Raw genomic sequence first — 16,038 nt, forward strand, 5'->3', positions numbered from 1 at the left:
TAACCCGGGGGACACTTCTACAAAGTCGTAGAGCTTCAGTTGATAATCCTCAAATCTGTTAAGTTTTATCCTATCCAACTCCGGACAATTTCAAGATCGTTTTCTGCCGTATCTTCATCAGCCTAACAGAATACGTAATTCTCAATTTCTGTCAGTCCGATTTCGTTCATGTACCCCTTGAGCCGATAGAGTATTAGAAGACCTACGACAGGTCTTGGATCTCTTCTCCTAAGGTTAATGTATAAAAGTCTTCGAATTTCTGAGACCCATTTTTTCGTACCTGTGGTTACGTTTCATCCGTTCCACCCAGTCCGATATTCTTCTTTCAGCCATGCTTCTTGCTATACCAACGACAGGTTCTGGATGTATAAATGTTTCTTCTGCCCCTTCCCTGGCAAGAAGATCCGCTTTTTTTGAGATCTATCTGTATTGCCTTAAATTCTTTGGTTTTACCAGACTGTGTCTAATTAAAATTTTCTAAATATAGATTAAGAGTAAATAATTATTATTGGACAAACATTTCTCCTAAAATGGTTATTTAATTCAAAAAAGTTGTTGTATGTAGAACGCTCCACCAGGATACAAGTGTACTTTGTGGTTGTCTCTTGTTCTCTACATAAGACGAGAAACAAAGTTGTTGATTATAAAGACTTTGATTATTAAATCTTCATCGAAGCAAGATTCAATTGTTTCGTTGAAGTAATAGTAGACGGTGAGTTTAAGTAATTTTATTTTATTTTATTTTGAAGCACAAGCACTTGAACTGCATAATTTGTAATACAAAAAATTACTAACATTAACTTTGACCACTTTGGTCTATCTTAATCAGAATTGATTTTACGTGGCGCGAAAGGAGTTTGAATGCATTGAGCTCAGTAGACGGAGCGTTTAGGGTTGCAAATCTCCTCGTCTTGTAAGACTATCGTCCCTTGCGATCGGTAGCGCACGAGAGAGTTCGAGTACCCCCAAACACCACAAAGCCTCCATTAAACAATCTCGTCTCTACTATGTTGCGCTGTGCATACTGCTCACTTGGTCGACAAATAACTCTTAAGGTGTCGACCAGAATTGTTAACGTTGTGTGCCTTTCTGCTTTTAAAGGTTTGTTAACTGTTATTTTTTATTGTTAATTTAGTTTTATTTCCGTTAAAACAAATCATGTTAAAAAATAAAACCGTCTATTTTCTTTGTTTCTATAGATATCAGGGGCATTCAAAAAATAAAATATAAAGACACACAAAAGACACATCTTGTCCGCCCTAAAGTTTATCTCAAACTTAACATCAGAAAAACATATATTTTCTTCCATCCGGCATAAGTTCAAAAAAAAAGTTTGAGTGAATAAAATCTTTGCCCAACTGTGGAATTAAGAAATAAAAATCTAAAATAATAAAAAAAACGGAATCCGTTAATCTGTTCTCGAAAAAATCAACTACGAAAATGAGCATAATTTTAGGTGAAGCTATGTTTATTTCAAACTTTAAAATGGTAAACCCTGTAGTTGGCTGTATACCCTCGTTAAAACAACGTGGAATGAAGTAAACACTTCTGTTGTATGTAGGTATATGAATTTGTTAAAATTCTTAAAATTTATCCACAAGGAAGTGGAAGTACAAAACGTTTTCGGTCAAACTGACCATCATCAGTGTAAACCTGGAAATAAGTGAACCACTTAGATTGAAATGCAAAAGAGTGAAATTTTGACAGTTAAAAATAGAAAATATTTTAACATTTAAGTTAAGTAACCACATTTTCTATTTTTAACTGTCAAAATTTCACCCTTTTGCATTTCAATCTAAGTGGTTCACTTATTTCCAGGTTTACACTGATGATGGTCAGTTTGACCGAAAACGTTTTGTACTTCCACTTCCTTGTGGATAAATTTTAAGAATTTTAATAAATTCATATACCTACATACAACAGAAGTGTTTACTTCATTCCACGATGTTTATTTCATTCCATTTCGAGTCTTGAGACTTTGTGTAATTTGCTGAAGGTATAAGTTTACTATCGCGCAAGGTTAGATTATGTTTATAAACTATCTCACCGTATATGTATACGAAACAACACACTGTGTAATGTTTACAATAAGTACTTAATAATTATTTTACCAAGAATTTTATCGAAACTAATATATCTAATTTATAATGGAATTATGCAACACTGTCTTTTACAAGGAATCTTACCAAATTGGAGAACAACGGTTTTAACGGATATTTTAACCAACTATTTTATGGGTTTGTAGTTTGGAATCTCGAATAAATAAATTATTTTTTGTGGACGACTAAAAAAACCTTTTGGTTTCCATAAATGGAAATTTAATAGTTATTTATGATATAAGTGTTAAAAGTACACGTTTAAGGCACGCATGTGAAAGTTTGCAGAATGAGCGATAGCGAGTTCTGCAATTCACATGAATGCCTTAAAAATGTACTTTTTAACACGCATATCATACAATATTTTTTCTACAAACGTAATTACAGGACAATATCTACAAAAAATTTTACTTGAACTTGACTGACATTCCATTTTTATATTTTTTTGACATTACATCAAAATTGCCCATACGGTCAATACGAACTGCAGTGCCTTAAAATTTTTTTAAAGCACTAGTGCCTTAAAGTAGCATTTTTAACGCTCGTATGGAGTGCTAAAAATTGCATTTTTAACACGGTTGTAGAAAAATTATATTATTTATGCATAAATTAGGACCTTGACTCTAAGTTTCATCAGAGTAAAGAGTATATACAGTATGGTGCAAATGAAAGGAATACATTCGTTATTTCGTAAACCGGCAACATTAAGGAAAAATCCCGAAACAGGTCGATTTTTATTTTGTATATTATGATATTTTAGCATATATCACACGCGTGACGTCATCTATCTGGGCGTGATGACGTAATCGATAATTTTTTTAAATGATAATAGGGGTCGTGTGCTAGCTCATTTGAAAGGTTATTGAATTATCTATTGAGTAATGTAAACATTAACATAATTATTTATACAGGGTGTACGAAAATAATTTTTTAAATTAAAGTAATTGACAAAAAAGAAGAATGTATGTAATTTATTTAATACAAAATACTTTTTCCTGTTATCCGAAATCAGAAAAAAAATGTTTATTTGAAAAATAAACATTGCTTTTCGCTTAAATTCAATGTTCAAGCCAGCTTCCGCTAGGCACCTGCTTTTTGAAAGTCCGAACAATTAATTTAAGCGAAAAGCAATGTTAATTTTTCAAATAAACATTTTTTTTCCTGTTTTCTGTCAGTAGTAAATGTATTTTAAATTAAATAAGTTACATACATTCTTCTTTTTTTGTCAATTAATTTAACATAAAAAAATTGTTTTTTCACACCCTGTATCAACAATGATGTTAATGTTTATAATACTGAATAGAGAATTCAATAACCTTTCAAATGAGCTAGCACACGACACCTATTCTCATTAAAAAAAAATCATCGATTACATCATCACGCCCAGATGGATGACGTCACGCGTGTGATATATATTCCAAATTATCATAATTTATAAATAAAAATAGACCTTTTCGGAATTTTTTCGTAAAGTCGCCGATTTACGAAATAACGAATTTATTCCTTTCATTTGCACTATACTGTATAATGTTTATAGTGCATATTAATCAGCAACGTATACAAATAAAAGCATCAGTACATTTTTTCACGGTTTTTGCTGTAAATTTTAAAGAACCGCTTGGATTGACATGAAATTTGGTATACGCATAGCTAACATGTCAAAGAAAAAAGTGATATGGTGCCAATGTGTTCTTTTGCCCTGGGGGTGAGTTTAACCCCATCTCGGGGTGAAAAAATATGTTTCCAAGCTAAGTCCCGAAATGGATAAACTTACTAATCTAAAGCAACTTTTGTTCTATAGAGTTTTTTCACCAAATCAATATTTTTCGAGTTATTTGCAAGCGAATATGTTCATTTTTCAAAAAAAAAAAATCACGTTTTTGGACGGTTATTCGCAACTAACTCAAAACGTAAGCATTTTGTCGAAAAAAAAAATTCTTAGTAAAACTATAGCCTATAAAAAAGTGAAATAAGCGGTGTATATATTAGGTCTCTACACCTAGCAAAACCAGAGTTATAGCTAATGAAAAATAGGTTCATATTCGAAAAATTCCAAATAGAATAATTCAATGCGAAATGTCCAAATAATGAAGCATTCTTGGGGAAAACACATTACAACTTTTTTGTGGTGTTTAAAAGTGTTTAAAAAAGCTTTATTTCTGTTTTTATAAAAAATATTTCTAGCATCAAATGTAAGCAAGTTACGCTCAAAATAAAGTTGGTCCCTTTTGTTTTGGCAAAAAAAAATCAGGAAGATCACCCCCCAATTAGCAACTTAAATGAAATTAATCGTTACCGCTTCACAAGTTACTTTACTTATGATGTGTTTATATGATCTGCAAGTTTGATCGATTCAAAGTGGTTATTTTTGAAAAAATTTGGTTTTAAAGTAAAATTTTTAAAAATTTTAATTTTGAAAAAAATGTTTTTTTTAAATGACTTAAAAATTGTTAGAGTAACCAAAAATCTTAAACATTAAAAAAAGTCGGCTTTACTTTTCTGAATATTTTTGTTTTGTTTTTCTGTAAGACAAAAATTGGTTAAGATTCGGTGTTTCTAAATTTGCATACACTCGTGATAAGTGACTCGTTCAAGCCCTTTTAACTACAGCTCTTTCAAAAATAAGGACTTTGAACCGATCAAACTTACAGATCATATGATCAATACATACGCGAGTAAAAACTTGTGAGGTGGTAACAATTAAGTTCATTTGAAATGCTAATTAGGGAGTGATTTGCCCGATTTCTTACCAAAAAAAGGGACCAACTTTATTTTGAGCGTAACTTGTTGACTTTTGACGCTAAAATTTTTTTTAAAAAACAAAAATATAAGCATTTTTTAAGCAATTTAAAAAAGCTAAAATGAGCTTTCCCCAAAAAAGTGCTTCGTTTTATGGTTATGGCACGTTAAATTATACGATTTGGAATTTGACGAATATGAACCAATTTTTCATTAGCTATAACTCTGCTTCTACTAGGTATAGTGACCTAATATATACATCATATTTTTCACTTTTTTACGTGCTATATTTTTGAAATGAATTTTTTTTCGACCAAATACTTACTTTTTGAGTTATTTGCGAAAAACCGTCTGAAAACGTGGTTATTTTGTAGAAAAATTAACATATTCACTAGCAAATAAATTGAAAAGTATTAACTTGGTGAACAACTTTATAGAACAAAAGTTGCGTAGAATTAGTCATTTTATCTATTTCCGGACTTACTTCGAACATATATTTTTCACCCCCAAAAGGGGGTGAAACTCACCCCTACGGCAAAAGCACACATCGGCACAATATCAATTTTTTCTTTGACCTATTAGCTATGTGTATGCCAAATTTCATGTTAATCCAAGCGGTTCTTTAAAATTTAGAGGTTTTGCAATATTTTACCTTTAAAGAACGTACTAATAATCTATAATAGTCGAAGCAATAAAGCACTGAACCTCCGAAAAAAAAAAAGAACAAGACGGATCTTAATAATTCTTTTTGCATTTGATTCGTGAATGCGCCAGGAAAATTTGAGACCCGTGGCCATGAGATAATATTGAAAGACTGCATACAAAAAATGCATTCTTAAAGTGCATCTAAAACATGCAATAAAAAAATTTAAGACTCGTCAATTATCGGCGGAAATGAGATCAATTTTGTTACTCGGGAATTTTTGAAGTCGCTGAAAACGAATATGACGTCGTAAGTGATCTCCGGAGTACCTGGTACGCAGGGTACCTACTGTTTACCTCGCCTTCTGGAGTTTTCGGCAAATTCGTTAAAAAAATTAGTCAACACTCATTACTCGGGGGGTTTTTGGGGTCGCTAACGACGAATATGACATCGGAACTGATCTCCGGAGTACCTGGTGACCAGGGTACCTACTGTTTACGTCGTCTTCTGGAATTTTCGGAAAATTCATTAAAAAATTAGTTAAAAATAATTACTTGTGGGTTTTTGGGGTCGCTAACGACGAATATGACATCGGAAGTCATCTCCGGAGTACATGGTGCCCAGGGTACCTACTGTTTACCTCGTCTTCTGGAGTTTTTGGCAAATTCATTAAAAAATTAGTCAAAATTCATTATTCGAGGGCTTTTTGGGGTCGATGACGACGAATATGACATCGAAAGTTATCTCCGGAGTACCCAGGGTACCTACTGTTTATTTCGCCTCCTGGAGTTTTCGATTATTTTTGATAAATAGTTAATCAAAACTTGGGGGTTTTTGTGTTCGATAAGAACGTATTTAATAACTAAAACGATCTTATGAGCAACCTCTACGTCATAGAGTTCCATTTGATATCTTTAAAAAATAACACCTTTTTTTTTAATTTGGCATTTTAAATTCTGCTGGTAGCATTGATGAATCTTTATAAAATCGATGGTACCACTGCGTATGAAAACAAGTAGAGAATAGACAAAGTAAAAATATGATCACTCGCTTAAAATATACCTATCTGTGGCTTGGTGCTAAAACGGCCAATGTCAATATTTTACTTTTTCGTACAGCTTCATTTCAAATTTAATATTGACAAAACAAAACGCAAAAATTGACATTGGCCATTTTAACACCAAGGCACAGTATGTGGCACAGTATCTAATAGTTCCAGAAGCTGACGTAAAAGTAGGTATCTAAGGTACGAGGTACTCTGGAAATAATTTTCAATGCCATCTTCTTTTTCAGCGAGCAAAAATTTTTTTATTGAATTTGCCGAAAACTGCAGATGACTAGATAAGCAGTAGGTAAACTGGGCACCAGGTACTTCGGAGATTACTTTTTTACTGAGTAATCATTTTTGACTAATTTTTTAATGACTTTGCCGAAAACTCCCGAAGACGAGATAAACAGTAGGTACCTATGCAACAGGTACTCCTGAGATCACTTCCAATATTATTATCGTCGTCAGCGACCCCAAAAACCCCTCGGGTAATGAATTTGGACTAATTTTTTAATCAATTTGCCAAAAACTCCAGAAGACCAGGTAAACATTAGGTACCCTGGGCACCAGATAATGCGGAGATCACTTCTGATGTCACATTCCTCGTCAGCGACCAAAAACCCCGAGTAATGATTTTTGACTAATTTTTTAATTAATTTGCCGAAAACTCTAGAAGACGAGATAAACAGTAGATACCCTATACACCAGGTACTCCGGAGATCACTACCAATGTCATATTCGTCGTCAGCGACCCCAAAAACCCCCGAGTAATGATTTTTGACTAATTTTTCAATGAATTTGCCGAAAACTCCAGAAGACGAGATAAACAGTTGGTACCCTGTGCACCAGGTGCTCCGGAGATCACTTCCGATGTCATATTCCTCATTAGGGACCCCAAAAACTCTCCGAGTAAACATTTTTGACTATTTTTTTAATGAAATTTCCGAGAACTCCCGAAGACGAGGTAAACAGTAGGTACCCTGGGCACCAGGTACTCCAGAGATCACCTACGTCAATTTCGTTTTTAGCGACCCGAAAAAACCCCAAGTGACAAAATTGAACTCATTTTCGCCGACAATTGACGAGATCTGAATTTTTTTTATTGTTTGTTTGAGATGAACTTTAAGAATGCATTTTTTGTATGCAGTTTATCAATATTATTACATGGCTATGGGTCCCAAAGTTTCCTGGCGCATTCACGAATCGAATGCAAAAATAATTATTAAGATCCGCCTTGTCCTTGTCCTTGATTTTTTTCGAATGTAAGGCCGGTTTTAGTGCTTTATTGCTTCGCCTATAAGCATATAAACTTACCTAGATAACTCCGCCGAAATAAGATTACTGTGAGGACTGAACTTCTCTGGATTCTTGTACATACTGCAAATTAATCTCTCTTTGCACGGTTCTTCTACAAAACCAAGAGAGTGTAGCACACCGTCAATTTTCTCTAAAATAGGGCTGTAAAATGAGTCGTAAGTTATAGAAGCTGCTTGATATAATTCTTCTTCTGGAGTTAGTTGATCAGATTTTCGGCTGTTAGCTACCTTTTGGGTGTGTACCACAATTTGCTTTTCTGTGACTGGCTGTGGATTGACTTTTTTCGTGTACTCAGGTACTTCAAATTGTTCAGTCTGTTGCACTGAGTACACTGGGAAGATGCCTTTTTGGTTTTGTACTGATTTTTGACTTAGGAAACCTAATAAACATTAAAATTTTAGATGTAGCTAATCTATACATAATCCTATTAAAGTTATAGTTATTATTTAAAATAAAAATAAAATTATGACCTATAAACAAATTCGGAAATTCATATGACCATTGAACTCAGGATGCTTGGAAAATACACTATAATAATACATAAATTATTACAAAATAAAATACTATGATAGCGTAGTTTTTTATAATGCCGATCTCCACCGAGGCCTGAAGTCAATAATTTAGCAAACAAATTATTTAACAAAAGTTATTGAATAAACGTGGACAGAATATCATAAAAACTAGATAGAAGGTATACAGAAATATGAAGCGAATCTTTTCAATCTGGTGGGATGTAGAGTAAAACTTTTAGTATTATTTTATGTGCTATTAGATTGAAAACTTAGTCTTTTGCTAGCATTTGCCGCTAGGGCATCCCTGCCGTTTCGTTCGTTGCAATCCGTAACTGAACGCCGGGGTTTGTCCTGGTTGGGTCAGAGAGAGCAGCATATGCATAATAAGTTTCGAAACCGGCAGAGTTGCTTGCTGCACTCTCTGATTGAACTAGAATATGATGCGGCTGTAGTATTGTGTTGCAACGAAATTGAAAATGGTTACTCATTTTTGATACCCTCAATAAATTTACACAAGTTATTTAAGAGAACCGAAGAAACATATAAAATAATAATAATATCCTTTATGTAAAAAATATTAAATATGCCGATAATACCTTAGTGCAGGGTAATTGCCGAGAAGAATGGCAGAAAAAGACAGAGTAGACTTAGAATCAACATAAAATAAACCTATGATCAGTATGGACTAAAACTCAACGTAAAGAAAACTAAATATATGATAATTAGCAAAAAAAAATTATATACGGGATAGAAGGTATAAAAGTCGAAGAATGCCATCCTGGACACAGTAAAGCAAACTTGTATATCTCGGCAGTAATATCAGTGAGATCTGGTGTCCAACCGCAAGTTATAAAGGCCAACAGAACAAGCCCGAGATACTTTTCTAAAAATGAGAAAGATACTTTGCAGCCACGAGCTTAGTATTAGCCTTCACGTTCAAATGACATAATATTGCTATAACTTTTAAGTCCTTCTGCATGGAGTAGAAGCGTGGAATCTACGTGAGGCTATGCTTAAACGCTTGGAAGATTTGACTTTGAGATGCGGGTATACAGACGACTAAAGGAGGTCGCGCACAGAATCGGCTCGGACCGGTCAACTCGCATCGGTCGGCTCGGAACGGTACGATCGGCAAAGTGTACTATTCGTTGCAAGATATTTCGGATTTAATCAGATTTATCATTTGGTAAAGTACCTTTAAACTTTGGATATATTTAAAATTGAACCTAATCTAACGAAAGACTAAGGGTGACTATTCGTTACAGCATTAAGAGAGTACAGTCATTTTGTGCTTGATATCGGCCCAGTCTCTTAATCAAGGGAATTCCATCCGAATTATCTTGCAACGGATAGTACCCGGACACTGGCTCGGTCACCTCGGCGTTCTCGGCATCGGCAATCGGCAATGGGCATATCGGCAGTTTCGTGTCAGCAACAGTGTCATCTAGACTTCAGTCATTTTAAAAATGAGTTCTAGTTCATCAGATTCTGAAGAGATGGTATGATTGCCTTAGCGTGCAATGATATACAAAAACCAAGATATTGAATTCATCATTTGTTTCCCGACCTATTCGAAGATGACGAAAATGTTTTCAAATATTTTCGAATGTCTAGTGTTAAATCCTATGAACTCATTGAGGTATTACCCCTTTCAATATCTCCTGAAGAAAGGCTAGCGGTCACTCTAAATTATCCCAATTTTCATTTAAAATAAATTAGTCTAATAGGCCAATCAAGTTAGGTTTTTTCTAGACATAACGGAAAAGACGAGGTTTGACAGTTGAAATCTGTAGTATGAGATATTACAAAAAGACTACCATCTTGGGATTCATCAATTTTTTAGTGGAACATTTTTTAAATAAACAATCAAAACGTCAAACTTAGTTTTTTGCTCATAACTTAAAAACTTGTTTATCTAGAAATTTGACGTCCACAGATAACTTTTTCAGAAAAAAAAAGATACATCGAATGAGATATGCTAAATGAAAATCGGTTAATAAACAAAAAAGTTATTGCAAAACGGAAGACAAAATCACTGTTTTTGAATATTGTTAATAACAATTTTATTGTTTATTAGAATATGTTTTAATATAACTAAAATTGAGGGCATTATGGTGTTTGAATGGTGTGCAAAAAATGGTCCAGATCTGTTAAATAGTTTTCGCAAAATTGAATTTGTTTATAAAATTTTTTGAAAAACGAGCTAATTTCTGAGGCTGGTCCAGTTAATATGGCTGAATGTATCTCAATAATCCGGGGCTCATTTTCTTCGTTAAGATGTATACTAACAGCGTATGAAAAAAAAAAAGTAAAAAAAATTACATATACGTACACAAAGTTATTTGTTAATAAATAGCAGTTTTTAAGCTTATAAACAATTACAATAATTTCGTAGAAATTCGATCAAATTAAATGGCAATAAAAAATACGGAAAGCTGGTTAAAATACACAACTTGTAAAAAAAATTTTAGGTCGTACGACCCTTGGGGTCTGAGATAGCCCTTTTTTTTTTGAAAAAATCACTGTTACGTTAATTAACAACACTAAGATCTGAAATTAACCAATATTTTATAAGAAAAGTCAAAGTTTTTAACAAAGTTTTTAGCAAGAAAAAATGTTAAAAATTGTTTAAACAGTAGTGTTATAAACAAAAAGTATTTTGCGTTCCGACTAAAGTAAAAAATAGCGGGCGTAGTCGACTGACTGAATAGTGCGCGCGGTTGGCGACCGGCAGCAACTCCTAAAATTACGTTATACCGACCACAAAAATCAACTTTAAAGTGAATAACAAATTTTCATCATTCCTTATGTTTTCGAGGTCTCCGAATCCGAATATGGAGTTTATTTTTTGCTAGAATTAGTGGAACATGTTCAAAAATCAAATTTTATGCCAAAATGCGATAAATCAATTTTGATGATTTTTCAAGTTTAACTCACTGTATTTTTCGTCGCTGTAAATATTTCCTTTTGAAAATTTTACTGTGTGATCTTTAAAGTATTTAGATAACGACGAGCTTTATCCAAAATGTTTAAACGAATTAAAAGAGGAGTTGTTAATTTTTAAACATTTTGTCGTCAGATTTCGTTAGTTTCATGCTTACTTAAAAAAGTTGAGCGACAAACTTTTTAGTTTATAATTTTAACTAACACAGAAATAAAATATAATTCATGAAGAAGTTTTCCAAAAAAATTTAATTTAAAATATGCAATAGGAAAAATGTTATGTGACTTTATAGACGAGAGGCACACTGGCACACCCCAAAAAAAGCTTATTTCTCGAGATACTGATACTAATTTTGGTAATAGGTACTTTATATTTTTGATGGTGCTGAAAACGAAAATTAGGGTTGTTTTGAATTTTACGTGGGGGAACATTATCAAAATCGTAACTTGACCCTAAAAATAAAAATCACGTTTTTTGCGTTTAACTTGTTACAACTCAGTTCCATTGTAATATTTTTTTCTGAAATTTTTATAGTATATATTTCTCACCATTCTGAAGACAATGGGACCTGATTCAATATTTCTGTCTTGCTATAAAGAAAGTTATAAATTGTTTGAAATAAAAGGTGCAGATTCTTGAACTGCAAAGTTTAATCGCAAAAGTTGAGTGACAAAATTTGAAATTTAGCTGTTCAATTAATTTAATGTTAAAATCTAGAGTACAGAGAACAAAATGTTTTATAGGAAAAAGGTGGTGTAACTTTTAATTTTAAGAAAAACGTGATTTCATTTTTTTTATTTTTAGGGTAAAATTTCGATTTTGACAATGTTTCCCCATCTAAAATTCAAAATGAAACTCATTTTTGTTTTCAGCACCATCAAAAACCTAAAGTAAGACCAAAATTAGCCATTCACCACAGTGTGGTTGATATTTCGAGAAATGAGCGTTTTTTTTTGGGAGTACCACTCGTCTATAAGGTCGCGTAACTTTTTTTCTGTTGCATATTTTGACTTGAAATTTTCCAGAAAACTTCTTCAGGACCTATGTTTTAATGCTGCGTTGCTTAAAATTATAAACTAAAAAGTTTGTCACCCAACTTTTATAAGTTAACAGAAAACTAATGAAAAAATTGTTTAAACAATTTTCCGGCCGCGGTAGCTCTTGGTACCCTTTAGATTTGTTATAAGGAACTTTTTTTTTGAGTAAGTTTGTGCAAAAAATAAGAATCGGAATAATTTACCTAACGGGGTAGATGATACAGCCTGGACTACACACGGATTCAAAATAGAGAATAAAAAATGGCCTATACCTACCAATCGGATTCTACTGTACCAAGTTTACTATTTTTTTATCTATGGTACCACATTAAAATAATAATGTTTATCTTATTTTCATTGCAAAATTATCCAAAACAAAGCAGCTAATGGGATGTATAAACCTTTTTTAAGTAGCCTTTTTATTGTCATTTTTTAAATTTATTTATTTAAAATATAATTTTACTAAATAAATGTGCAAGATAATGATATTCATAAAAAGCAAGTTTCTACCAAAAAATTTAAATATAATATTAAGCTTCAAATCCAGTATACTGTCAATGTTAAAAATGGGCTGCACCGGTCTAGCGCTAGCGAATGGTAGTCCGCAAATCTATTCTCATTCGGCTATGCCCATTATTTTTTTTTACTTTAGTCGCAACGCAAAATACTTTTTGTTTATAACACTACCGTTTTAACAATTTTTAACAATTTTTCTTGCTAAAAACTTTGTTAAAAACTTTGACTTTTCTTATAAAATATTGGTTAATTTCAGATCTTAGTGTTGTTAATTAACGTAACAGTGATTTTTTCAAAAAAAAGGGGCATTTTTTCAGCTCGTCTATAAAGTAGCATAACATTTTTCCTATTGCATATTTTAAATTAAATTTTTTTGGAAAACTTCTTCATGAATTATATTTTATTTCTGTGTTAGTTAAAATTATAAACCTAAAAGTTTGTCACTCAACTTTTTTAAGTAAGCATGAAACTAACGAAATCTGACGACAAAATGTTTAAAAATTAACAACTTCTCTTTTAATGTGTTTAATCATTTTGGACAAATCTCACTGTTATCTAAATGCTTCAAAGATAGCACAGTAAAATTTTCAAAAGGAAATATTTACAGCGACCAAAAATACAGTGAGTTAAAATTGAAAAATCATCAAAATTGATTTATCGCATTTTGGCATAAAATTTGATTTTTGAACATGTTCCACTAATTCTAGAAAAAAATAAACTCCATATTCGGATTCGGAGACCTCGAAAACATAAGGAATGACGAAAATTTGTTATTCACTTTAAAGTTGATGTTTGTGGTCGGTATAACGTAATTTTAGGAGTTGCTGCCGGTCGTCAACCGCGTGCACTATTCAGTCAGTCGACTACGCCCGCTATTTTTTACTTAGTCGGAACGCAAAATACTTTTTGTTTATAACACTACTGTTTAATCAATTTTTAACATTTTTTCTTGCTAAAAACTTTGTTAAAAACTTTGACTTTTCTTATAAAATATTGGTTAATTTCAGATCTTAGTGTTGTTAATTAACGTAACAGCGATTTTTTCAAAAAAAGGGGCTATCTCAGACCCCAAGGGTTGTACGACCTAAAATTTTTTTTTTAGAAGTTGTGTATTTTAACCAGCTGTCCGTATTTTTTATTGCCATTTAACTTGATCTAATTTCTACGAAATTATTGTAATTGTTTATAAGCTTAAAAACTGCTATTTATTAAAAAATAATTTTGTGTACGTATATGTAATTTTTTTTTACTTTTTTTTTCATAGGCTGTTAGTACCCATCTTAACGAAGGAAATGAGCTCCGGATTATTGAGATACATTCAGCTATATTAACTGGACCAGCCTCAGAAATTAGCTCGTTTTTCAAAAAAATTTATAAACAAATTCAATTTTGCGAAAACTATTAAACAGATCTGGACCATTTTTTGCACACCATTCAAACACCATAATGCCCTCAAGTTTAGGTATATTTAAACATATTCTAATAAACAATAAAATTGTTATTAACAATATTAAAAAACAATGATTTTGTCGTCTATTTTGCAATAACTTTTTTGTTTATTCACCGATTTTCATTTAGCCTATCTCATTCGATGTATCTTTTTATTCTAAAAAAGTTACCTGTGAACGTCAAATCTCTAAATAAACAGGTTTTTAAGTTATGAGCACAAAACTAAGTGTGACGTTTTAATTGTTTATTTAAAAATTGTTCCACTAAAAAATTGATGAATCCCAAGATGGTAGCCCTTTTGTAATATCTCATACTACACATTTCAACTGTCAAACCTCGTCTTTTCAATTATGTCGAAAAACGGCTTATTTTTTACTAACTTGATTGGTCTATAAACGATGTAAGGTCGAACTTCACCTAGCTATCGGATAAAAAGTATTGGATATATAATTTAGCATGTTATCAATTACAAAAAACAGGGGGTGCCTGATCTAATGTTGATCTAACTATAATTAATTAATAATTAAAAAATTACTTTTTTTATAAATTTGAAAACAAATTTCGACCCGGGCAGATATTGTTTCAGATTGTTTGGATCATTCCAAAGAAAAAAGGTCTTTTGTACCTTTTATTCAAAGTTGATCGTTTTCGAGTTATAACCAATTTAAAATTGAAAAAAGAACGAAAGATGACGATTTTTAAGGTTCAAAACCATAAATAAAAAAATATCATTTTTGAAATTACGAAGTACATAAATGCAAGTTCAAACTTTATTCTGTCATTTCTTGATAAGTATTTTGGACTTATTTCATTTTGAAACATTGTTTTTTAGTTATTAATGCCCGTCTCACCACAAGAAAACTTTCTCGTTAACAATTAATTTCTCATTAATTCCTCATTAACAATAATGTTACAAATTAGCCATAATGTGTTTTTTAAAAACCAGACGTGTATTACCAATCAATGCATAAAATACTACTAATAATCACAGCACACTCCCAGCCCTTGCTAAAATACACAACGGCATCGGAACGTTCCGCGGTTTTTGCCTCTGCTATCATTCTCTGCCGAAGCCGAGACGATGTGGCCGTTCCGAGTCGAACGTTCTTTAGGGGTGCACGGCGGCTCATTTATTATTTCCATGTATAACAAAATCTGCCGATTGCTCTTAGCCAAGCCGACTGGTCCGAGCCGATTCAGTGCGCGGCCTGCTTTATAAGAATAACCTGGGTCGTCAAACAAAACAACTAGTCTGGGCTGATTATCGGAGAATAGGCCATTTTTGGGAAAAGTTATTTACCAGCAATTTTATTGCTGGAATCGAATTATAAGATCCTATATATTAATAATATAGGTATGCAAAGTCCTCAGATAGTGTGCTACTTTTTTTATAAACAAAATGGCGCCCGACAATCGTGTTTTTTTCAATTATTGCTCTATAACTCCGAAGATTTTAACTTTACAACAAAAACACTCAAATAAAAATTCACCGTGATTAAATTCTGCATAGAGACGTGTTTTTCCCGATCTGCTCCGACGAAAATTTTCCTCGGAAAATGCGGGTTTTCCCAACAAAATCTTTAATTTTCAAATAAAGTTTTAGATAAGTAATTATTTACCAATAATTAAATAATTTGGTGACATCAAAGCCTTCTTGGTTTAGATTATAGTTCCAGAAGCTGGTGAAAATTAAACGAATATTTTAGCAACAATTCAATTGTTAATTAATAATTTACG

General features: G+C 32.3%; 1 protein-coding gene across 1 annotated transcript in view; it reads right to left on the bottom strand.

Annotated features, from left to right (window-relative positions):
* Positions 1 to 16,038, bottom strand: part of LOC114324586 (uncharacterized) — a 237,691-nt gene that overhangs the window by 49,539 nt on the left and 172,114 nt on the right. Inside the window, exon 5 of the mRNA XM_028272452.2 lies at positions 7,841 to 8,222. Within this exon, the coding sequence (XP_028128253.2) occupies positions 7,841 to 8,222 (382 nt within the window). The remainder of the gene's footprint in view (positions 1 to 7,840; positions 8,223 to 16,038) is intronic.

This window comes from Diabrotica virgifera, chromosome 6 (genome assembly GCF_917563875.1).
Source record: "Diabrotica virgifera virgifera chromosome 6, PGI_DIABVI_V3a".
Lineage (NCBI taxonomy): Eukaryota > Metazoa > Arthropoda > Insecta > Coleoptera > Chrysomelidae > Diabrotica > Diabrotica virgifera.